The 24,756-nt window shown below is 41.1% G+C and overlaps 1 protein-coding gene across 2 annotated transcripts; it reads left to right on the top strand.

Moving 5' to 3' along the window:
* Positions 1–4,337: 4,337 nt before the first annotated feature.
* On the top strand, positions 4,338–23,720 carry Actr6 (actin related protein 6). 2 transcript variants are annotated; one of them, XM_021174210.2, is made up of 11 exons: positions 4,338–4,462; positions 8,093–8,210; positions 8,685–8,753; positions 10,169–10,292; positions 11,166–11,301; positions 11,411–11,467; positions 11,796–11,894; positions 11,987–12,065; positions 18,456–18,627; positions 20,678–20,816; positions 23,130–23,720. In XM_021174210.2, exons 1-11 carry the CDS (start codon positions 4,395–4,397, stop codon positions 23,257–23,259), a joined length of 1,191 nt encoding a protein of 396 aa, XP_021029869.1. In that variant the 5' UTR covers positions 4,338–4,394; the 3' UTR covers positions 23,260–23,720. The 2 variants fall into 2 exon arrangements, with proteins under 2 accessions (XP_021029869.1, XP_029338689.1); XM_029482829.1 differs by lacking the exon at positions 4,338–4,462 and adding an exon at positions 4,483–4,598 and having other exon boundaries at positions 23,130–23,684.
* Positions 23,721–24,756: the final 1,036 nt, after the last annotated feature.

Raw genomic sequence — 24,756 nt, 5'->3', positions numbered from 1 at the left:
AAAAAGTACATTCTATCATGCTGAGTAAGTCCCAGCATCTTCAGGCAGGGGTCACACAGTATCTCTAGTCAGGAAGCAGAGTGCAAGGAAAGCTTATGATCAGCTTGCTTTCTCTGTTTATTTTTTATTCAGTCTGGCAGTTAGAGTGGATCTTCAGATCTCTGTCAATCTAATGCAGAAAATTCTTTACATACATGCCAAGAGATTTGTCTCTAGGGGGAGTCTAGATCCCATTATGTTAGTAATCAATATAAACAAACTATCTTTTGTGAACATGGCAGTCACTTTTAAATCTTAACCTTCTGGTCCTTGTCCCCATAAGCTCATGGCCATCTCATAGAGCACAATGTATCCAGTCCATTATTCGTTTTAACCATCCACATTGAAGGGGCTAGATCAGACAGGTTTTGCTCTTATAACCCCCCCCCCTTTTTCTCTCCTTGACCAAATCCTGTTACATTCCTAAGGCTACCCCCGTCCCCCAAGCTCTATTCCATTATTTGGCCACTGACTCACTCCTGAGGCAAAACACCAAGTTCCAACAATCAAACTTCATTATTCTGCTAATATGTCCAATTGGGCTTTAGGAACACACACAGACTCCCTTCTTTTGTCCTTAAAAAACCACTCCTCCAGAAATACCTTCTCTTCTCTTGCTTTTCTTTTCTTTTTTAAAGATTTATTATTTACTTATTTATTATATGTAAGTACACTATAGCTGTCTTCAGACACTCCAGAAGAGGGAGTCAGATCTCATTACGGATGGTTGTGAGCCACCATGTGGTTGCTGGGATTTGAACTCCGGACCTTTGGAAGAGCAGTTGGGTGCTCTTACCCACTGAGCTATCTCACCAGCCCCTTCTCTTGCTTTTCTTGCTTGCCGCTGCGGCCTTTCCTCCCTGTTGGAAAGCAGTTCCAAAGCCCTAGGATTACATGGCTACGATTATCACAGGAACAGTCCTGCTTCTTGGTACCAATATTTTGCATTACTTACCTTTATCATTGCTGTATGCAATATCTGACAAAATTCTCTTAAGGGGGAAAGTGTCCATATTTGGCTCACAGTTGGAAGGTGTAGTTAGGATGGGGAAGTCACGGTGGCAGGTGATGAAGGCAAGTGGTCACAAGGTCTCCATAGTCAGGAATCAGGAAGCACTTAATCATTTCCGTCTGGAAGTCAGTACAGGTCTTCATGACACAATGAACCAAACTAGAATAATCCCGCACATACATACATGGAAATCTGTCTCCTGGCTGATTCTATATCTTGCCAAGTTGGCAGTCAATATAACCAGATAACAGGAGGCCAACCAGATTTCTGATTTATAAGAATATTTACTAATAATTATGCTTTCATTTCAGAGGAGAAAAGAGAACGGAGGCAGGAAGGGCACTGAGAAGGTGGTGGCACTGTTTCAGGCAAGAGATGAGGAAGCCGGATCAATCATAGATTCCAGAGATTGAAGAGTTGGCAGTAATTGAAGTTTCTAGCTTGGAGCATGGGGTGGAGCTTGGTGGAACAGCAATGACTGAGATGAGTACAGCGGGTGGGACAAGCGATTATGGAAAAGTAATATGCAGTGTTACGTTCCCTGTGTTTAAGGCTTTCTCAGGATTTGGGTGTGGAAACAATTAAGATAGGAATTTCTGGTTTAGGATGTATCTTATTCAATAATAACTAAAGTCAAGACCAAGAATAATCTTGATCACAAAGCATGTAAAATTTGGTGAGGAAAGCCAAAACAATGTTTAAATAAGAAAGGGTTGTCGCACAGGAGGAGAAACAGGATTGAAAGACCATAGTTTAAGGATGAGAGATGGGCTGGTGAGATGGCTCAGTGGGTAAGAGCACCCGACTGTTCTTCCGAAGGTCCGGAGTTCAAATCCCAGCAACCACATGGTGGCTCACAACCATCCGTGACAAGATCTGACTCCCTCTTCTGGAGTGTCTGAAGACAGCTACAGTGTACTTATATATAATTAAAAAAAAAAAAAAGGATGAGAGAAAAATAGAAATGATGGTTGCTGTGTGAGAGAAGATTTAAAAGAGCTGTGCCACTTGACTGCAGAAAAAGAGCTGATCACTTTTTTGTTCTGTCGAGTTTTCAGTTTGCTGGTTTTGAGGGTACCATCCCTGGCCTTGATATGTATCCCAGGTTGGGCTGGAGCAGGTGATCACCCTGCCTCAGCCTGAGTTCTTGCCACCTTACTAACTGAATTGGATAAAACAGAGTGTTGATGTTGGTCAGAATTAAATTTAGACATTCAGAAAGGTTTTCATTTTATTTATAGTGCTAGAGATCAGAACCCAGACCCCTTGAAAATGTTAAGAGAGCACTCCACCCTGAGCTTCATCCCCACACCCTAATTTACTTTTTTTATTTGTTTGTTTGTTTGGTTTCAAGACAGGATTTCTCTGTGTAGCCCTGGCTGTCCTGGAACTAGCTCTTTAGACCAGGCTGGTCTCAAACTCAGAGATCCAGCTGCCCCATCCTCTTCCCCACCAGTGCTGGGATTAAAGGTGTGCACCAGTACTGCCTGACCCTAATTAACTTTTTAATATATATCAGTATAGATTATCAATAGAATAATCTGCCTGATTTGAAAGAGTTTGATGGTTAGGCAGGTTGACAGAAGGTGCATGAAGCCCTGGGGTTTTGTCCTCAGTACCAGACAATCCAGGCAAGGTTGCACAGGCCTGTAATTCCAGAACTCCTGCAGGTGGAGACAGGAGGTTCCCAAGTTCAAGAGCACCCTTCTATATAGTAAATTTGAAGCCAGCCTGGGCTATGTTAAACCCTATCTCAAAATAAATATTAAGCAAACCAAAAAAACGATAACAGTATCTATTGACAGGGAGGTGCTTGACTTCTAACACTAATATTAAACCATTCTATAACATAGTGTGAGTCATATGTTTATTTTATAATTGAGATAACCCAAGGATCATTAAGTTGCTGAAACATTTTTTTTATTTTTTTCTTTTTTTTCGAGACAGGGTTTCTCTGTATAGCCCTGGCTGTCCTGGAACTCACTTGTAGACCAGGCTGGCCTCGAACTCAGAAATCTGCCTGCCTCTTCTCCCAAGTGCTGGGATTAAAGTTGTGCGCCACCACCGCCTGGCTTAGCTTAAACATTTTCTTAAAGATTTATTTATTATTATACATAAGTACACTGTAGCTGACTTCAGATGCACCAGAAGAGGGCATCAGATCTCATTACGGGTGATTGTGAGCCACTATGTGGTTGCTGGTATTTGAACTCAGGACCTTGGACAAGCAGTCAGTGCTCTTATCCTCTGAGCCATCTCTCCAGCCCACTTATACGTTTTTAATGTCATAGTCGCAGTTTAAAATTAGAAGGCTACACTCTTAGCTCTTTATCTCCTGGAGTTTTAAACACTAGTTAATACGTGTAAAGAAAGTGAAACAGCTTACTTTTTTTTTGGGGGGGGGGGGGACAGGGTTTCTCTGTGTAGCTAACTTACTCTTAAGCATGGCTGTGCATTCATTTATATCAGATTCATTACCCGAGATTATTTTGTAGCAGAGTCTACATTCCAATCAAAACATTTTGAGAGAGACTCTGTATCCTGTATGTCTGGCTGTCCTACGTAAACCAGGCTGGTTTGAACACCCAGAGAGCCACCTCCCTCTGTCTCCCGAGTGCTGGGATTAAAGGCGTGTACCACTACGCTCGGCTCCAAAACTTTTTCTTAACATTATGAAACACAAGCCCTCCGTTGTACAGAAACACCCAGGAATGATATCTAATTCCAGGAGTCAGAGCAGACAAGGAACATGTCAGATGTCAAGAAGTCCTTTGTAGATAGGATACATAAATAAGTAGCGGAGAACAAGCAGACGGGGGATTCGTTGGGGAATGTGCGAATAAGCACAACGCAGATAACAACACGGCCCATACATAATTTATTGTGACCAAATTCTATAAACTGATGACGAGTGCCAAGAAATGAAGGTGAGGCTGAAGAGACTTCGTATCCAGTTCCACGATGCGTATGGTTTCATAATTCTTCAAGACTAGGAGTGTCTTAACAACTCTAATCAGATACAGGCACACGCAGCCTACCAAAGGGCTCACAAAAAGCTTTCACTCGCCAATGTGCGCAGTAAAGAAAATCAAAAGAAATAAAGTACTTAGCAGTTTCTACTACGGAATGTCGCTGCCACCGAAAATCCATGCATCTGAAAACTGGATACAAGCACAGGAAGGGCTGCTCCGCTGCTCGACTTCTGGCGTACTCCGTTGTCAGGGTTACCGGAAGTTTACTCTACGGCCACGCCCCCACCAACCATAGAGTACCGGAAGAAGCCTGAGCAGAGGAGATTCAAACAGTGGGAAAGCGACTCGGCTGCTGCGTGGTGCGTGCCGAAATGACGACCCTAGTTCTGGATAATGGAGCTTACAACGCCAAAATCGGTTACAGCCATGACAGTGTCTCGTAAGTGGTCGTCGTTCCTGAGGGACAGGACACGTATGTCTTTTAACGTGACAGACTATGCTTTCCGATTTGCGTGATCCACAGACGCCATCGCGCGCCTCCAGCCTCAGTCGAGGGATGCTCAGTTTCGAGCTGGGTTCGTTGGTTGGTTTGATGCTTTAAACTGAAATTGACCTTGATTTTTGTTTGTTTGTTTGTTTGTTTGAGGCCGCGGGGCTGCGGAAGTGAATATATGTTTCGTTTGGTAACGGGAAATAGGCTTCTCGAGATTGACTGAGGAGACCAAAGTTTATGAAATTTCAGAAATAGTGGGCAACGTTTCGCCTTTAGGGGAACACGATTATAGGTTTTCATCGGATCCTCAAAAGGTTCAATGCCCCCCAACCTCCCAAATAGTAAAACCCACTTCATTAGAGTCCAGGGAGTTTGAAGGCATTGGGGAACCAAGTTGAATAACCTGGTTGGTAAAGTCAGGAACGCTACGGTGGCATCTTAAGATGTGTTTTATAAAATGTATGTTTGAATAAATAGTAGACTTTCACAGTGCTAGAACTGAAACCTAAGACTTTGCGTAGGTAATTAGTACCTTCCCACAGAGCTACACCCCTGCTGCCTTGCAGCACAGCATGTAATCCAGGATGACCTTGAATTTAAGATCCTCCTGCCTCCACCTCCTGATTGCTAGGATTACAGCTGAGGGCCACTACTTCAGAACTCAGTGGGCATTTGACTGAATTTTTTTTTTTAATGCTATGTGTTGAACTCTTGCACGGTGGACAAGTACTACATTACTTCTTAGCCCAGCCCATATGACCAGATTCTCACAGCTTTAGTGGTGATGGAAGCCATTTATTGAAATAAGGCTTCCACATAAGATTTTTTTTTTCTCATTAAGAACCAGGTACATGGGGCTGGAGAAATGGCTAACCAGCTCATTCTGCAATTCTAGAGAGCCTACGTTCAATTCCCAGCACCTACATGGCCACTAACAACTGTCTGTAACTCCATTTTCTCTCTCTCTCTCTTTCTCTCTCTCTCTCTCTCTCTCTCTCACACACACACACACACACACATACACGGTGCACAGACATACATGCAGGAAAAATACCTGTGCACATAAATAAATACATACATAAACAGATGCATGTAAATACATATAGAACACGATTTTTTGTTTTGTTTTTAATGTGCTGGAGAATGAATTATGGGCCTAGGACGTGTTAGGAAAGTGCTGTGCTACTGAACTATAGCCTCCTCCCCCTGTGGTTCTTTATTGAGATAAGGTCTTGCGCTGTGCCCCAGCTGGGCATTGTGTATCCTAAGCTGGCCTCAAACTCATGAGAGTCCTCCTGTCTCAGCCTCCTGAGTGCTGGAATTGTAAGCATAACCCACCATTCCTGGCTACTTGATTTCATTAAAGACAGAAATCAAGGCCCACAGCCAGACTTTACACAGAGAGTGAGAGACCTCGGAACATTCAGTACTAAATGGGATGTCTCCAGCAAATCCGTCCCCTCAGAGCTCAGGGGACGCTTCAGAAAGAGGAGGCAGAAAGAGTGTAAGAGCCAGAGAGGATGGAGGATAGCAAGATAGCAAGGCCTTCTAAATCAACATGAGCAAAGGTCATGAGTCCTCAGAGACTGAATCCCTGTGCACACTGCCTGCACAGGTCTGCATCAGGTCCTGTGTGCTTATACTCTGGCTTCCAGTTTAGTGTTTTTCTGGGACTCCTGAGTGTGTGAATGAGTGGGTCTCTGATTCTTGTGCCTTCTCGTGGGCTCCTTTCCTTCTCTTTTGTCTTGTCTAGCTTCAATGTGATAGTTTTCACTTTGTCTTTTATTTTGCTATATTCTTTTAAGAAATGAATGAATGAATGAATGAATGAAAACTTAGCCACTAAGAGTAAGAGTTAACAACTGAATTATCATTTGTACCTGCTGGGAGACGGAAAGTAAGTTTCCTCCAATTGAGTGGAGCTGGGTATATCACTCCCTCCAGAACAGGCCTCATGATCAAGTGTAGTTGATCAAAATATAATGGACTTGACAGAGTGGTTGTTGTTGTTGTTGTTGTTGTTGTTTTTTGTGTGCTTTTATTTGATTATAGTTGGGTGGGTATTTTGGGGGGGGAGTTATTTTGCTTTCTTGTTTTGGGGGGAATTTTGTTGTATTGGGTTTTTTTTTTGTTTTTTGATAACTTAAAATTGGGTGGGGAGGGAGCGGCTGAAGATATAGAAGGACTTGGAGAAGGGGAAAATATGATCAAAATATATTTAAAATTAAAAAATGTTTTAATAATAAAAATACAGTAAAAAGGAAGTGGAGAAGAGCATGACTACAAACTGTTACTTTCTTCCTGAGAACATTTCATCAGTGTGTATCATGTTCACGTACTTTGACAATAATTTGTTAGCACCCAAGGAATTATGTCGAGATATACTTCTGAAGACTAAGTCTGGGAACGTTAAGCTTTATTTGTAGACACCATGTACAGTTAGCAAATAAAACGTGTGAAGGGAAGCAAGGTATAGTCAAGGGTAGCAAACCAGATAAGTATATGAGAACGCATTCGTGCGATCGACAGCGGGGCGGCTTCTTTTAACTGAGACGTTAGGATCAATCCTGGTGCCTTAAGCCTGTGCTTTACAACTGAGCCACACCAGTTTCTTCTAAGAGGCAGCATCTCATAGTATCGCACAGGCCAGTTTCCAGCTCCTGGCTCCAGTGATGGTCTTTTTTCCTCAGGTGCCCAAATATCTGGGATTACAGGCAATATAACACTGAGCCCAGCCCATGCTGATTTTAAAATCATACCTTCCAAGAACATTTAAAAAGGCAGGGAAAAAAAAAAAAAAACCCGTTGCTAGTGAATAGTAAGTGAAAGTAGGTGCAACCTTTTTATGGTATTATCTCAGTATCCCCGTGTATGTATATGAGTTTGTGTATCCATGTGTGGGTATGGAATGGTCTTTCTATCTAGACTGTGAGCTCGTGGAGGTCAGCATTCATCCTTAAAGGTAGTGTAAGTAGTTCTTAACTTGGTCCTCTGTGGCAGAGTGCGCCAACATTTTGAACTTGGTGTTAAGAATGTGTACCTTAAAGTTTGAGGGAAGAAATAGCTAGAAATAAGGACTGCCAGAGACCAAGATCTTCAGTCTTGCTAAGAGAACATTTCTTTTTACATTTTCATTGTAGTTTTTTATAGTAGTTAGCCTCTGTGCTAACTTGTTGTAGTTATAAAATAATTAGTAAAATAGCTGATATTTATGTTTATTTTCTATTCTATACCTTTGAACTACCTCCCTGTTGCAGGGATCAGATTCTTAATTTCCCAATAAGCTTTTGTTTGCTTACTCCAAATAAGCTAAATTAAAAGGAAAAAGAAAACAAACCTCTTGCTTATGTAGCAGCAGGACCACACCCACCCTAAGGGTTCTTCGGGACCCTCTGAGAAAGACGAGGGTCCAGGGCAGAGCCTGTTGAACACTAACCAGCACCAGCCCAGAAGTGTTGTCATAGTTACTCGGAGACAATGAGAAATGCTAGTTTGTGAATACAGCAGTCTTTGAATTAAAAGTACTTCTTAGGATCTAAATATTTGGAAGATAATTCTTTATTTCTTTGCATCTAGGGTTATTCCCAATTGTCAGTTCAGATCCAAAACAGCACGTCTTAAAACATTTACTGCTAACCAGATTGATGAAATAAAAGACCCTTCAGGACTCTTTTACATCCTTCCTTTTCAAAAGGTAATTTAATTGTTTCATTTCTAAAATTATAAACCTATAATAGTGTGTGTGTGAGTGTGTGTGTGTGTGTGTGTGTGTGTGTGAGTGATATGAGCATGCCATCCCAGGGCTTGCGTGTGGCCACCAGGGGACAGCCTTGTAGAGTTGGTTCTTCTCTTTTGTTAGTGCTGGGGATGGGACTCGGGTTGCCAGGCTTGTGAGACAGGAGCTTCTTTGCTTCCTGAACCATCTTGCCCTTAATCTCATGTTTAAAAATTACTAAACTAGCTGGGCATAGTGGCGCACACCTTTAATCCCAGTACTCGGGAGGCAGAGGTAGGTGGATTTCTGAGTTCGAGGCCAGACTGGTCTACAAAGTGAGTTCCAGGACAGCCAGGGCTACACAGAGAAACCCTGTCTCGAAAAAACAAAAACAAATGACTAAACTATTCTTGATAATTAAATTTTTATTTTGTTTTATTTATTTTATTTTAGGGATACTTGGTGAATTGGGATGTCCAACGACAAGTTTGGGATTATCTTTTTGGAAAAGAAATGTATCAGGTAACAAGTTAGAGTATGTATTAAAATATATTTCTGTGTTTTAATTCAAATGAAAAATGGGGACTTACATTTATAAACTGTGTGTTACTATTTGTATAAACTTACAGTTATATGTATGTAAGGCACTTGGATATCGATCTCCCTAGATTTTATTTATTTACTTTTGGAGGCAGAGTCTTGCTGCATCCAGTTTTGGCTAGGCTGGAACTCGCTGTGTAGAACTGAGCAGCCTGGAACCCCGCCTCTGAGTGCTGGTATTAAAGGGCTACACCACCACACTTAGTATGGTCTTCTGAATATTTAGAAAACATAAGTGAATAAAACTTCCGGGTTGGAAACTAAGTGCAGTACAGATCATCTTTGTGAAGCTCAATATTAAGTTTTTACTTCCTGCTTCTACTGTTCCTCTGCGTATGCCAGGGCGAGAAACCAGGACATGTTGTGTGCTGGGTGCCTCCTCTGTCACTCAACCACATCCTCAGCCCAATATTTCCACCATTACCAGACATATAACATCCCCTTTCTGTTTCCCAAAAAGATATGTTTGCCTACATATCTGAGTATGTGGCTGGTACAAGAATTTTTTTTTTCAGATTTTTAAAAATTTTTTTAAAGTTTTTTAACTCTTAACCTCTAGACCCACTAGCCCCAAATTTTATGTCTTATATTACTATAGTGTAACAAGCTGAGAGGATGGTCAAATTTTAATCTACCCCAAGCATATAGAAAAACTTTCCCTCTGTCACCCATGATATTGAAAGGAAAGAAGCCCAGGGGAAAAATGAAACTGAGACCATCTAGTTGCCAGGAAGACCTGCACCACGGGCACCTTCACTCAGGCTAACCCTGAAGACAAGGAGCTCTGGTAAAGCTTGTAGACACTAGCATAACTCATTCGTAAGAATAGCCCTCACTGGCAGGGATGGGAGCGCAGTGTCCAGAACCTGAACTTTGAACTGCCAGTACAGAAAGGGCAAAGGCTAAGAGACCCAACAAGGCTCCATGAAATACTGTTGAGTTTTCTGCAGGTAACAGTCCTCCAGAAAGACCTCTGAGAGCTGCTTGCCTTTTTCCTGTTTATAACAGAGCAATATGGCTCCACTCCTCGGGTGCTTCAGCCCTGACTTTTGTTTTTAACAGTTGACAGTTGGGCAGTCCCATGTTAATTTTCATTTTATTGAGGTAAGATTGCAGCTAGATTCAAATCCTAGGTGTGGCCCTAAGTGACTCTGTGAACCTGGATAGCACATTCAGTTTTCCTATGACTCCATTCATGTATTAAATGAGGATTACAGTCAGAATTGTTGTTATTGTGAGGATTAGATAATTTTACTATAAAACACACACACACACAAAGCATTTTTAATGATAATCACTATAGATTATAAAACTTCTGGGATCTTTTTCTCCCATAGGTTGATTTTTTAGATACTAATATTATTATAACAGAACCATATTTTAACTTCACTTCAATCCAAGAATCAATGAATGAGATCCTATTTGAAGAATATCAGTTCCAAGCAGTATTAAGAGTAAATGGTAAGTTAAAAGCTTTTATTGAAATTAAATTATAAATAAGGTTATAAGTGGAGTAAAGAAATTCAAGGTCCTGAGAACTAGGCAGCAGCTCTTAGGTCTGAAAGAAATAAAGTACAGAATTGTTATTTTTAAGCATAGAACTTTAGTTTGGCCTTGTGGCACAGGCCTGTAATTCTGGCAGCTTGGGAGGCCAGGGCAGGAGGATTGAGAATTCACAGTTTGCAAGTCGTGAGTTCCAGGTCTACCAAACTGTAGAGTTAGCTTCTGTCTCCGGTCCCTTCTTCCATATTAAAGCCAGCAGTGACAATAGAAAAAGATTGTATATTCTTTTCTTTCTCTACCTACCACATAAGTGTGACTTTTAAACATTGAAACATTGATATCTTAAGACAGTTACTAAGGGACTGGAGAGATGGCTAAGTGGTTTAGACCACCTTCTGCTCTTAAAGAAGACCCAGCTTGCTTCCCAGCACCTATGTTAGGCAACTTCAACCACTTGTAACTCCAGTGCTCTGGCCTCTGTAGGCACCTGCACTCACATGCACAGACATAGAATTAAAAATAAAGTCTAAAAGAAAAAAAACCAAACAATTATACATACAATTTAGAGTTAATTTTTTTTTTAATTAAAGGCTTTTTTGTTTTAATTTGAGTAGTTTTGTTGTTGGTTGTTTTGTGTGTTTTGAGACAGGGTTTCTCTGTAGCCCTTGCTGCCCTGGAACTCACAAGAGATCCACCTGTCTCTCCTCCTGAGTGCTTAAAGGCAGCTTTTCATTGTTGTTTCTGTTTGCCCAGTTGGCTCCTTTTCTTTATTATTTTAAAGTACTAGCATATTGTGGTATGTTCATCTTCCCCACGGCATCCTGTGAACAGCCGGCGCGCTCAGCGCACACAGGTATTTCCGAGATAACCCTTCTGAGCTGTGCTGCATCATTGTTGACAGTGGCTATTCCTTCACGCACATTGTTCCTTACTGTAGAAGCAAAAAGAAAAAAGAAGCAATTATTCGGTGAGCTACATTTAATTGTTATTTTCTTCCTCCTTTTATGTCACTTTCCTGTTCTTTCTTAGGATGAAATATGTCATAACTGAACCAAAGTTGATTTCTCTGTTTTTAGGATAAATGTGGGTGGAAAGCTCTTAACGAACCATCTAAAAGAGATCATATCCTACAGGTAATACTGGGCTTTGAACTTGGGAATGATGAGGCACCAGTATACCCTGCTAAAGGGTGGCTAAATAAAAAAAGAAATGGGGCTGGAAAGATGGCTCAGAGGTTGAAAGCACTGTCTTCTCTTTATGATATTTATATATAAAATATAAAATAAAAATAAATGTTTAAAAATAATTTAAATGATACTTTAAAGTTATGTTCAGTTGTTGCTCATTTAAATTTTTTTCCATTTATAAGCTGCATTTAGAGTGTGTGTGTGTGTGTGTGTGTGTGTGTGTGTGTGTGTATTTGGTATGTGTGCACCACGATACTTATTTCTGTTCTGTTAGGCAGCTGCATGTGATGGATGAAACTCACGTGATTAATCAAGTGAAAGAAGACGTATGCTACGTGTCTCAGGATTTTTACAAAGACATGGACATTGCCAAGTATGTATAATGGAAATCCATTATTTGCGAAATTGATTTTCAGGTGATGTTAACAATTATGAACTTTCATGAATCTCTGCTTTGTCTTTAAGGCTAAAAGGAGAAGACAATACAGTGATGATTGACTATGTTCTGCCTGACTTCAGTACAATTAAAAAGGGCTTTTGTAAGGTAACTTTTATATTTCTTTTCTGTTTTATATTTTTATTTAATGGGTATGGCTATTTTGTTTGCATGTATGTCTATGCATGTATGCATGTGTCTTTTTTTTGTTGTTTTGGTTTTTTTTTTGAGACAGGGTTTTTCTGTGTAGCCCTGGCTGTCCTGGAACTCACTCTGTAGACCAGGCTGGCCTCGAACTCAGAAATCCACCTGCCTCTGCTTCCCAAGTGCTGGGATTAAGTGCGCTACCACTGCCCGGCTGCACTTACGCATGTGCAGTGCCCACAAAGGCCAGAGGAGAGTTTCTAATTCCCTGGAACTGGAGTGACCGACAGTTGTGAGCCACTGTGTAAATGCTAGGAATCAAACTGAGTCCTCCAGAAAAACAGCCCCTAGCCCCTGTAAGGTGATTAAAAACAAAATCCTTCATACTATTTTCTTAAGTGACAACCCCTACCAGATTTGCAAAGCATCTTACATCTAGCTGGATTGGCAGGGTATTACAATGCCTGCCTTCCTTGCAGCCATTCTTTAGGCACTAGTAGATAAATAAGTACGTTTCTCATTAAGATTGTTGTGGAAGACAAACTCCACTGCATGTTCCCAGTGTTAAGAAGCAGTTTATCTTGAATATCAAGATAATTTTCCTTTGTCTTTGATCAGCTCAGGAAAAGACAGTTCTATGTTGGTGACTGTGAAGTCTGACCCTCTAGTTACTGGCTTGATAAAGACTCTTGGGAAATTAAAAAAAAAATTGTCTGAATAGTGGTGGCACATACCTTTAATCCCAGCACTGGGGAAGGAGAGGCAGGCAGACCTTATGAGCTTGAGGCTAGCCTAGTCTACAGAGTGAGTTCCAGGACAGCCAGAATTACACAGAGAAACCACCACCACCACCACCAACAACGACATATAAAATAGAAAATTCCTATTCAGAAATGTAAGGAGATGAGCTGGAAAGATGGCTGGCTCAGTGGATAAGAACACTGACTACTCTTCCAGAGGTCCTGAGTTCAAATCCCAGCAACCACATGGTGGCTCACAACCATCCGTAACGAAATCTGATGCCCTCTTCTGGAGTGTCTGAAGACAGCTACAATGTACTCACATATAATAAATAAATAAATCTTTAAAAAAAAAGTTTATATTAAAAAAACAAAAGAAACAATCTATGGAAAGGTGTGCATACTTTCAGTGTATACAGATTATTTAGAATACAGCAACAAGAGCTTCATTTTCTATAGTTTCAAAAGATTACGTAATGATGAACATTGGATTTTAAAGGACATGATAAGTTGTCACACTGCATCAAGCTGTTTGATGGGTATTTGTATTTTATGGAAGTATTTGTACTTAGCATTCCTGAGATCTTTTCTTTTTTCCCATATTATAGAGGTGAAATACAGATCAAAAATCAAAATTGCCCCGAACATTTTGACTGCAGAGCTATCTCAATAGACAATAGACTTGACCATCTGCATGTTTTGTATTCAATTATAATAAAACTTGAGTGATGATAAGAGAGGCAGTGGAGAACATGACTCAGTGATAAAGTTGTCGACCTCTATCACGTCACAGTGATTTCTAATCCCTCCCAACCTGGCAGACACTGGAGTCTTGGGGGCATTAAAATCTGTGTGGTTTCTGTTCTTCTTTCCAGGAATTTTTAGTTCCTAAGTCAGAAAACTTAAATGCCTGGGGTTTATTTCCTGCATAATGGACAACCAGCTAGGAATCTTTCTCTCTTTAAGAACATTTCTCCCTCTGTGTAAGTGGCATGCCATTAGATTATCAGACATGATCTTCTATGTGTGTTCTCAGATCGGCACCTGCTCAGTGAGCCAGCATTGGTGAGGTCGTTGACAATTGACCAGTGTTTGTTCTCTGTGATGGGGAGGGGTGAGGTGGGAGGTGACACACTGGGACAGACAGTCAAAACACAGCAGACGAAGCAGGTGGCATTACGGTTGTTGGAAGGTGTTCACTGACCTGCGACCTGGCGAACAGAGTTGGGTAGGAGCTTATACTTCTTCAGCTTCACACAGACGTCTCGGCTCTGACCTGGATGGCTTGGTGCCTTGACCTGAGTGGGCATGGCAAGGAGTGACGCAATCTGGAACCTCAGCATAGCAGGCAAGAGTTCAGGAGTTTCAGTAGGAGGATGTGTTACAGCAGTCTCAGGCTGGAAACATCTGAGAGGAAGAGGCCATAGTTGCTGGGTTTTGCACACACTGACCAATCATTAGGCAACACTCATACTTGGATCAGAGGGAGGCTTTGTCATTGCAAGACTGACCCTTAAGGGGCAAGCTATGCCAGTTCCCCATGCCGTGTGGCATCAGTCCTTTACCTGGCAGTGTCTGTATCCTAGCATTCACTCAGGGCTCCATCTCTCTACTCCTTACAGTCATTCAGGCTTCTAGGTGCCTCACACTAACTGTTAATGGCTTTCATGTGTAATGCATCCTTTATCAAATGAGAACATAAAGTTAGCTGAATTGGACTCTTGCTAAATGAACTATTACAGTAAGTATACTTTTAAAAAGAATATTTTACTCTATTGATAAATGTTAAAATTTATGCCTTATATACAATCATGTTTTAGTCATTTATATGAAAGTTATATTGTATATGTAGTAGCTTAATTTTTTGGGTTTTGTTTTGCTTTTTGTTTTTTCCAGACAGGGTTTCTCTGTATAGCCCTGGCAGTCCTGGAACTCACTCTGTAGACCAGGCTGGCCTCGAACTCAGAAATCCTCCTGCCTCTGCCTCCCAAGTGCTGGGATTAAAGGCATGTGCCACCACCACCCAGCTGCTTAATTTTAAAATTTCTTTGAGTGGGGCTGGAGAGATGGCTTTGTGGTTAAGAGCACTGACTGCTCTTCCAGAGGTCCTGAGTTCAATTTCTAGCAACAACATGGTGGCTCACAGCCATCTGTAATGGGATCCGATGCCCTCTTATGGTCTGAAGACAGCGAAATATATAAAAGTAAATAAATCTTTTGTAAAAAAATTTCTTTGAGTTGCTTTAATACTTGATTCCCTGCTAGGGAAACAAATATTTATGACACTAGAAAAGCACTCCTGAATAAAATGACAAACTATGTGAGCCTTTATACTTTGTATCTTAGTTAGGATTTCTGTTGCTGTGAGAGACCACATATAAGGAAAACCTATAAAGGAAAACCTTTTTTTTTTTTTTTGAGACAGGGTTTCTCTGTGTAGCCTTGGCTATCCTGGAACTCACTTTGTAGACCAGGCTGGCCTTGAACTCAGAAATCTGTCTGCCTCTGCCTCCCGAGTGCTGGGATTAAAGGCGTGCGCCACCAAGTCCAGCTTAAAGGAAAACTTTTAACTGGGGCTAGCTTAGTCTGTTATTGTCATGGCAGGAAGCATGGTGGCACACAGCAGCCATGATGCTGGAGAGGGAGCTGAGAGTTCTCCATCCAGATCAGCAGGCAGCACGGAGAGAGAGTGACACTGGACCTGGCTCAAGCATCTGAGATCCCCAAAACCACCCCCAGTGGCAGACTTCTACTGATTTTACTTCTTCTCAGAAAGAGGATGCCTGTTAAAATGTAAATTGTCAGACCTAAACTGAGAACATTCCTTTATCTTTAGTAAATCACAGACTTCTCTGACCAGCTTCTCCTTCTAAATCCCTTCAGTTGCCTCTGTCTAAAAAAAGGTTTTGGAATTGTACCCTTGAAAACAGAAACTCCTTGTGCTTCCAGATTACATATTAATGACTAATGGCATTTGTGCTGACATTCAGCAAGGACACTGAGTGCTGGCTCTTTTCCCTGGTTAGATATTTGGTCAGTCAGCCTGATCATCATCTGTAAATCAGGGCTTTAAAACAGCTATAAACCTTTAATGTCCTTCAGTCCGTATTGGCCTCAGGTAGTTTTCCAGTATTGAAAAAAATGAATTAGCCTTTACACTAAATTTAGTGTGTGTGGTTTTTTTCTTTTTCTTTTTTTTCCCTTTAAACAGGGTCTCATATTATAGCCTAGGCTAGCCTTAGACTTGCACAATTCTCCTTCTTCAACCTCCCAAGTGTTGGGATTACAGGTGTATAGCCCATACCAGGCTGTGGTGGTTTGAATATGCTTGGCCCATGGGATGTGACACCATTAGGAGGTGTGCCCTTATTGGAGGAGGTGTAGCCTTCCTTGCTCAAGGAAGTGTGTTATTGTGGACATAGTGCTTTGAGGTCTCTTCTATATGTTCAAGTCTGGCCAGTGTGATCCAGACTCTTCTCCAGGCTGCCTGTGGAAGACAGTGCCCTTCTGGCTACCCTTGGATCAAGATGTAGAACCCTTGGCTCCTTCAGCACCATGTCTGCCTGCACACTGCCATGCTTCCTGCCATGATGATAATGGACTGAACCTCTGAAATTGTAAGCCAGCTCCAATTAAATGTTAACCATATAAAAGTTGCCTTGGTCATGGTGTCTCTTCACAGCAATGAAACCCTAACTAAACACAGGTTTAATATCAGTTGTAAGTTAATTAGTAAATTGATAGAGAATCTTTTCCATTCTACCTAAGACAGGATGCTACTTCTTCTATGGGGAATAATGCTATTTTTCTTACTACAATTATTTAATTGGGTTAGATGTGACTTATATTTATAGTTTCTTTGTCTTTCTGGTAATATTGTATAATTATCTGAAAATTTATGTTTAAAATGTATGCTATGAGCAGAGTGTTCGCAAATGATAGCAAGCTGAATCATTTGTCTCCAGGCTATGATGTCTGGGAATATTCCCAGTGTGTTTTGGGCAGGTGTGATAGACCTGAGTAAGGCACATGACCTTCCGGAGCCTAATTATACCACAAATGAAAGACAAAATGCCTGTACTTTTTTTTTTAAGATTTATTTATTATTATATGTAATTGCACTGTAGCTGTTTTCAGACACACCAGAAGAGGGCATCAGATCTCATTATAGATGTTTGTGAGCCACCATGTGGTTGCTGGGATTTGAACTCAGGACTTTTGGAAGAGCAGTCAGTGCTCTTAACTCCTGAGCCGTTTCTCCGGCTCCCTAAAATGCCTGTTCTTAGTGTTGTGTGAGACTTGTGGAATACTGTACATAAAATGTCTAATGCAGTTAACGGCACTGTGTTATTTTGCATGCTACTGCCCAGGAATGTATTGCATACCTATCATATACAAGGGTCCATGTGGTGTACTAGGCAATGCCAATGTGATGAACACTGTAGGTTGGGGAGGACTTGATGTGTATTAAGGAAACAACGTATATATACATAAATATGTGTACTTGCATGTATATGTGAATACACACATTCATTACTCATTAGTATTTTGAGTATGTTGAGGTGGAGAACTGCATCTCTATCAGCTGGATGAAGTGAGTGACCGTAGCTGAATTTATAGGAAAACCGTTTTATACAGTTTATAGAAAAACTGAACAGGAGAACCGTTTTAATGCTGTGGATGTTACAGAAGGACAAACTTTTTTCTAACTCCTTCAGGATCATAGCTCAGTGTCTAGGGAGGTTGGCAGACCCTAAAGAGGAGAATGGACCTGATCATGTAAAGTTTGTGTCTGCTATATAGACCCAATGCAGGTTGGCATTAAAGGGAACACGTCAGTAATGTAAAGCATGCCTTTGCTTAATTATTTGGAAATGGATAGTTTATTGTTTGAGAATTTCATCCATGCATTCAGTGCCTTTTCAGACCCTCTGTCCTTCCTCTCCTATTCCTCTCTATCCTTACCACCAGTTTTCCTTCCAAACAAAATGTGCTGTATTTTTTTTTTTTTTAACTGAGTCTATTTAGTGCTGCCCACGTATGCCTGGGTGTAGCTCTTCGACTGGAGTGTGACAGCCACAGGTACAAGTATGGCTTCACCACTTGTCTAACTCTGAAGTAGGGAATGTTCCACCCTAGATGGGGGGGGGGGGAACACGAGAGCAGATCCTATTACCGCACCATCTTTAGTTAGCAATGGAATCACTGGACAATTACAGGGCAACCATGAACTTTCCTCCTCTGTTTCTCCTTTTCTTTCTTTTAAAAATGAACAGAGTATAGCTGGTAGATTGTCTGCAGGGTGAGAGTGCCATAGGAACATTGAATTTTTCATTTCTTTTTGAGACAGCTCCCTCAACCTACCCCACACCTATCCTGGAACGCATTATGTAGCCCAGGCTGGCCTCAAATTCACAGAGATCCTCCTGCCTCTACCTCAAGCTAGGTTTTATTTGTATGCTATGGCAACAGGAGAGAAGATACATTTTCTAACTTTTGAGAATCATAAGACTTCTAATAAGAAGGTGGTTACTAGTATTACACATTTCTAATTATTATTTGTCATATGAACAAGGTAGTGCAGCTCAAACCCTTGGTCTTACTTTGCTTCAAGCCCAGAGAAGAGATGGTGCTGAGTGGGAAGTATAAATCTGGGGAACAGATTCTTCGCCTTGCCAACGAGAGATTTGCTGTGCCAGAGATACTGTTTAACCCCTCTGATATCGGCATTCAGGAGATGGGGATCCCAGAAGCCATTGTCTACTCAATCCAAAACCTACCTGAAGGTACGTTGATGGTCAGAGTAGAGTGTTAAAGAGAGATGGTTTTGAAAACTCATAATCACAGTACTGTTTCATAGGTAATTTTTAAAAATGACATCTATATTATTGGCAGAATTTCCAGATCCTATAATGCATTTAATTCTTGGTTTGTTCTGGGTCATAAATTGTATTTGAAAAAAATCATTATAGTTTATTTAAACATGGATATATATTTCCTTAAGTATTAAATTGCTCTGTTCATTTTAGAAAAGTCTATTTATTTATTTATTTATTTATTGAGGCACATTCTTGCTGTGGAGTTCAGACTCGTCTAGAACTCAGGATCTCCCTGCTTCAGGCTCCTGAATGTTAGATTTATAGGTGTGTGCTAGAAGGCTTGCTTGACTGAAAGTCTTAACCTAAATTTACATAGAATTGAAATGTAGAGGTTTTAATGGACTGCTTTTTCAGCAGTTCATAAGACTGATTTATTCTGAATCCTGAATGATTACAGGATTACTCTCTCTCTTCCCTTCCCTCCTCTCCCCCTCCCCTCCCCTCCCCTTCTCTTCCTTTTTCTTTCTTTTCCTTTTTTGGTTTTTCAAGACAGGGTTTCTCTTTCTCTGTGTAGCACTAACTGTCGGAACTCTGTAGAACAGGGTAGCCTCAAATTCACTGGGCTGCCCGCCTCTGCCTCCAAGGCATGCATCACCAGCACCCAGCCATCTGGATAACTTTTAAGAAGATAGACAGGAAGATGGCCAGGCCTTAGTATATGAGCCTGGGCCTGAGTTAGTTCCCCAGAACTTACATAAAGGTGGGAGGAGAGAAACAATGTTATAGAATTGTCCTCTGACTTCTACACTTGGTCTGTGGCAAGAATATCCCTCCCCTATCCTCTGTGTGTGTGTGTGTGTCTGTCTGTCTGTCTGAGTTTATATGTGCCTTATGCATGCAGGTGTCCTTAGAAGCCAGAAGATGCCCTGGAGCAGGACTCCAGGCAGTTTCAAACTGCTAGATGCAGGAACTGAACTTGAGATTTTTGGAAGAGCAGTAAATTGTCTTGACCACAGAGCCATCTCTTCAGCCCTTTCTATCAGGAACAGTAGTGACACCAAAAGAAATGTAGTGCACACAGTGTGCTCTCCCCTCACTGAGAACAAAGTCAGTTCAGCTGTTGCATTGCATGCTGTTCTCCTGGTTCACAGTTTATATGCAGTTTCATTCATGATGTAATAGCCACACAGGGCTAATGTAAGGCAACTTTACCTTGATGAGTAGACGCAGTAGGCGTGGGATGGCCAGTGCCCATTAGTTCCTAGGTTGTGCTCTAGGTTTTTAATCCTTGTGATGCCTAGTGTCTGCCATCATGTGCCTAAGTGTGTTTGTTCACTCCTGCCTTCTTGGTTTAAGGGCTAGATAGATTGTGAGTGTTTCCCCATCAAAGGTGTGTAGTGTGCAATAGCTGTATCTGTTTTAGTGTGAGGACATAGAAATTTAGACTAGTAAGTTAAAAATACCGAGGAAGGACTTTATATTACAAAAGTTTCTAGTAAAGGCCCCTTCATTTTAAGAAAGAAGAATGGTAATTATGATTCAGAGTCTGCTGCAGAAAGTTCTTTATGTGTGGCCTCCATGCAGATATGATTGGCAGTCAGTCGTTCACCCTTCTAGTGTTTTGTTTTAAAGACCCGTGAGGTCACATTTCACTGTCTTAGTGTCTCCACTGTGTACACTATCGTCTTGTGGTAAATCTTAAAATGCATCCTCATGTCACAGTAGGGCAGGTCTGTAATCCTGGTATTCTAAGGAATGAGGCAGGAGGATTATAGTTCAAGGCTGTCCTGTCCCATATAGCGGGGCCTTGTCTTAACCTGCAGCAACAAAAGCTTCATAGTGAACACAAGGAAAAAAAATGTAAAAAAATCTTAACAACGGACCCCAGGTGGTTTGGTTTCCTGGCCACACCCACATGCTCTCTACGCTCACACCCTCAGCTGAGTCTTTCCAGAGACAAGTAGATTTTCTAACGCTCTTTTTCTTCTCCTCTTTCCTTTTTTTTCTTCTTTTAAAGAAATGCAGCCACATTTTTTTAAGAACATCGTTTTGACGGGAGGAAATTCCCTTTTCCCCGGATTCAGAGAGCGTGTTTACTCAGAAGTTCGGTGTTTGACGCCAACAGACTATGACGTTTCTGTCGTGCTGCCTGAGAAGTAAGTGTTGGTTTATAGGGAAGCAAACGCCAGCTTGCAGGAGGGGAGCTCGTGGACGACGTGACTTTAAAGCTGGACTCAGTATAGATCCTGGCAGATTTCTCCCCCAGCAGGATTCTTGTTCTCTTTCTTTCAAACATGAAACCTGAGTTCTTGAGTGAGGTAGAAGAGCTGGCATGATAGGTGCCAAGCCCAGCATGGACACAGGACAGGAGCTCCTAACAGGAACTTTCCATGTTTGTTTCAGTCCTGCTTCCAAGGCCTGTTACACTCGAAGAAGCCAAGCTGTTCCTAGATTTGTCTTAGGTGTACCACCTCCCACTAGGTTCTCTCAAGAATAGAAGTCTAAGAATTGATTTATTAAGGGAAGCACTGTCAGTTCATAGCCTTGGGAATTTTTTTAAGTTCTAAATGTTCTCGGTGAACCATTAGAATTAACTAGACGTGCTTTTTATTAAAACGGTGCTGTGGTGGTGCTTGTCTCTAATCCCAACTTTGGGAATTTAGAAATGGGAAAAGCAGAAGTTCAATGCCAAGCTCGGCTGCAGAGCAGCCTGGTCTATGTGAGACTGTTTCAGAAAAACAGAGAGAGAAAAAATTTAATGTCTCCTACTCTTGAGAAGGATAGTATCATTCCAACCTAAGCTGTAAAAGTTAAAGCAGGTCTTTAGAGCCTTAGGAGTGGCCTTAAATGGCATCCTACTCCGAGTTTGCATTGGACAATGGAGAGAGAATGTCTTATGAGCCCCTGACTCTATGCTCAGTTCATAGCGGGACCAGAATTAAGCCCTGCTACATCACCCGAATCAAAGGGCTTTCATTTTATTGTTATCATTTGTATGTGATATGTGTGCTCCAGGCACGTGTGTGGAGGTCATGGGACAACTCTATGCAGTTGGTTTCCCCTTCTACCTTTACCCAGGTCCCAGGGATTAAACTCACATTGTCAGTCTTAGGTAGCAGGAATTGCCATGGTAAGCTAACTACCTCACCTCTCCGAAAGAAGAATTCTCTTTTTTATTGGTTTGTTTGAGATAGTCTCACTGGCTGGTCTGAGACTATGTAAACCACAGTGGCCTCAAATGCATAGAGATTGTTCTGCCTTTGCCTTGTGAGTGCTAGAATTAGTTGCCTAGACGTGTACACCATGGCCAGATCGGGAATTCTTAACCAAAAGATTGCCTAGTGTTGGTGGCAGAGTTATAAATGAGATCTTATTCAAATTAAATTTAAATTTACACTAAAGTAGTATTTTTCAAAGTCAGGAGTAGCTAATTCAAGGTCCTCATCTATATCATTTTACATTTTCCTTTTTGTTTTTTTTTTTTTTTTTTTTGGGACCCAGTGCTGCTTGCTATGTAGTTCCAACAGACCCAAACTGGCAATGGCTGTGCCCATACTCCCAGTGCTGGCTGGGATCACAGATACAAGCCAACTACTATCTGCTACCTACAACTTCCGTTTGTAGATAGTAAATCTTAATATTTTTTTAAATTAATCTTTAAATCAAATTTTTTATTGAAGTCTTTCAAAGGATCAAGGAATTGTTAAATGCTGGAATAATTCTTGTTAGCAGCAATATTCATTATTCCCTGACCTTGGGTTTTCACCTTGTGCATACATGCCTGAGGCCACGGGACTGAAACAGTTCACTGTTGTTCTTTAATTTGAGCAATTGTGACAGACAGGTACAAATATAGAGATATAAGTAATGTTAGTAAAAGGTTGCAGATGCTGTGCGTAAGGACAATTGTTCTCTTCACCTGTTCTGATCTCAGCTGGGGAAGCAGTCGAGCTGAGTCAGCACAAGTAGGTGTGGCCGTGGGCAGCAAAGCCAAACTAACTGCATGTTTCACTTGGTTGGTTTTTCCTATTCTCTGGCCTTGGTGGGATTATCAGCATTGTTTTATAGCAGCCACAGGACAGGCTGAAAATGGCGCTGAGACAGCTGTTAGGTAACTTAGAACCTCCTGGTTCTGTCTCTAAAGTGGGACTTGGGCAGTTGGTCCGTAGCTTCTGTGAGAAGCACTAGGTTAATACATCTTCACTTCGGTTTAGTTCCAGAACATTTTCCCCTTTACTCAGCTACAACTTCTATTTATCTTCTGGGATTTTCATTAAAAGAAGAGGGGCCATACATAAGGCCCCTGTGTAGGGAAAGAACCAACCACTGTTTGCATGGTGAGGAAGCGCTTATCTCAGCCCCGTAAGTGAGCTTCCATTAGGTTGAGAAGAACTTTCCACTGTTTAGTTTTTAATTGACACTTGCTCTATAGTCAGTGGCTGGGTTCATTTGTGTGATCTCTGTTTCAGCCCCATCACGTACTCCTGGGAAGGTGGGAAGTTGATATCCGAAAACGATGACTTTGAAGATATGGTGGTTACAAGAGAAGATTATGAAGAAAATGGACATAGTGTCTGTGAAGAGAAATTTGATATTTAAGAGACATTTCTGAATAATAGTCTTGGAAAGTTTATTTCAAAGTTCCTGTTATAGGAGGCTAGGACCTAACTATGTTACTTTTCATTGTAAGATAAAGTTTACTTATGTAAATATTCCGAGTCATGGCTGGTGTGCACAGGCTTCTTATGTGGGTTATTACAGTAAACTAATTCAGCCATGTTTCATTCCGTAGTTAGACTACTAAATAATACTTACACTGTTCCTGAGAATAGATTCTTTTTCATGAGAAAGTGAAAGAGCAAATGTTTAATTCTTCATACTTGAACACACAAACTGAAATATCTCACCCACCAGTTTTCCTTAAAGATACTTTGTGTAGTTTTGACTGTGCTTAACTAAAGTATTTGCAGACTGTTAAGATTCTGTTTAGAACTAAGTATTTTATTTAAAGTTTGTTATTCTTATTTGTACATAATAAAATTTGAAATATCAATATTAAATATATCTGTTTAATGTTTATTTTTTATTTAATGTAAGTCTGAAAAAGTACAGATATCTGTATTTATGGTCACCACTGTTTTGCAAAAATGTCCTTGTTTGTTTTAGAAGTTCTTTTCTGTGACCGATAGCAGCATACTAAGACAAGATGCTTAGTGACTGGCTGGCCGTGGTGGCACATGCCTTTAGTCCCAGCACTCGGGAGGCAGAGGCAGGTGGATTTCTGAGTTCGAGGCCAGCCTGGTCTACAAAGTGAGTTCCAGGACAGCCAGGGCTACACAGAGAAACCCTGTCTCGAAACACCCCCCCCCCCCAAAAAAAAAAAGATACTTAGAAACTGTACTCTCGTCAAGCATGCTCAAGGCCTTGTGTCTGAGTTCTGCATTTCCAAAGCAATAGCTTTTTAATTTAAGGAATGAGTTGGTAATTTCCTTGAGTTAAAACATGGCATCTTTGAGGGAACTCAAGGAGAACTAAAAAGGGGCTCATTTAGACTCAAAAACCAAACAACTCAGAAGTCTCAAAAAGTCCCTAAAGCTTAGCAGAAGAGGAACAAGGCCTCTCTTCCTTCCCAGCATCTGTTAACAGTCGGCCTTTTGAGAGCATACTTTCTGACCTGCAAGTCATGTAGAGCACTCTAAGGTTTCAGCTTTTTCTGAGTTGTTACCCATGTTGGAATGGTGACACAGCTGCCTTTGAGACAGCTGTGCTGCTATATGTAACTCCTCACCCATATTCCTGTAAGTAACCCCAGTAAACTCCTTGGTTCACCAAGTTGGAGTTGATCTGTTGTTGGTTCCCTATCTGGGATGAGTAGATATTTATGCCTCGCCCTGAATAGTGACACACAACACAGTGAATGGGTCAGAGAAGGTGCTGGGACTGCATGAGGGACAGATGTGATCATATGGGGGTCCTGTATCTGTAGAGGTCAGAACTGTCAAAAACAGAAAAAGCATGTGCCCTACCACAAGGCTGGATAGCTACATGAGGAATGAAACCACATCCTTCTTTCTTTTTTTTTTTTAAAGGTTTATT

This window comes from Mus caroli, chromosome 10 (assembly GCF_900094665.2).
Source record: "Mus caroli chromosome 10, CAROLI_EIJ_v1.1, whole genome shotgun sequence".
Classification (NCBI taxonomy): domain Eukaryota; kingdom Metazoa; phylum Chordata; class Mammalia; order Rodentia; family Muridae; genus Mus; species Mus caroli.
This window is presented reverse-complemented; position numbering and strand designations above follow the sequence as displayed.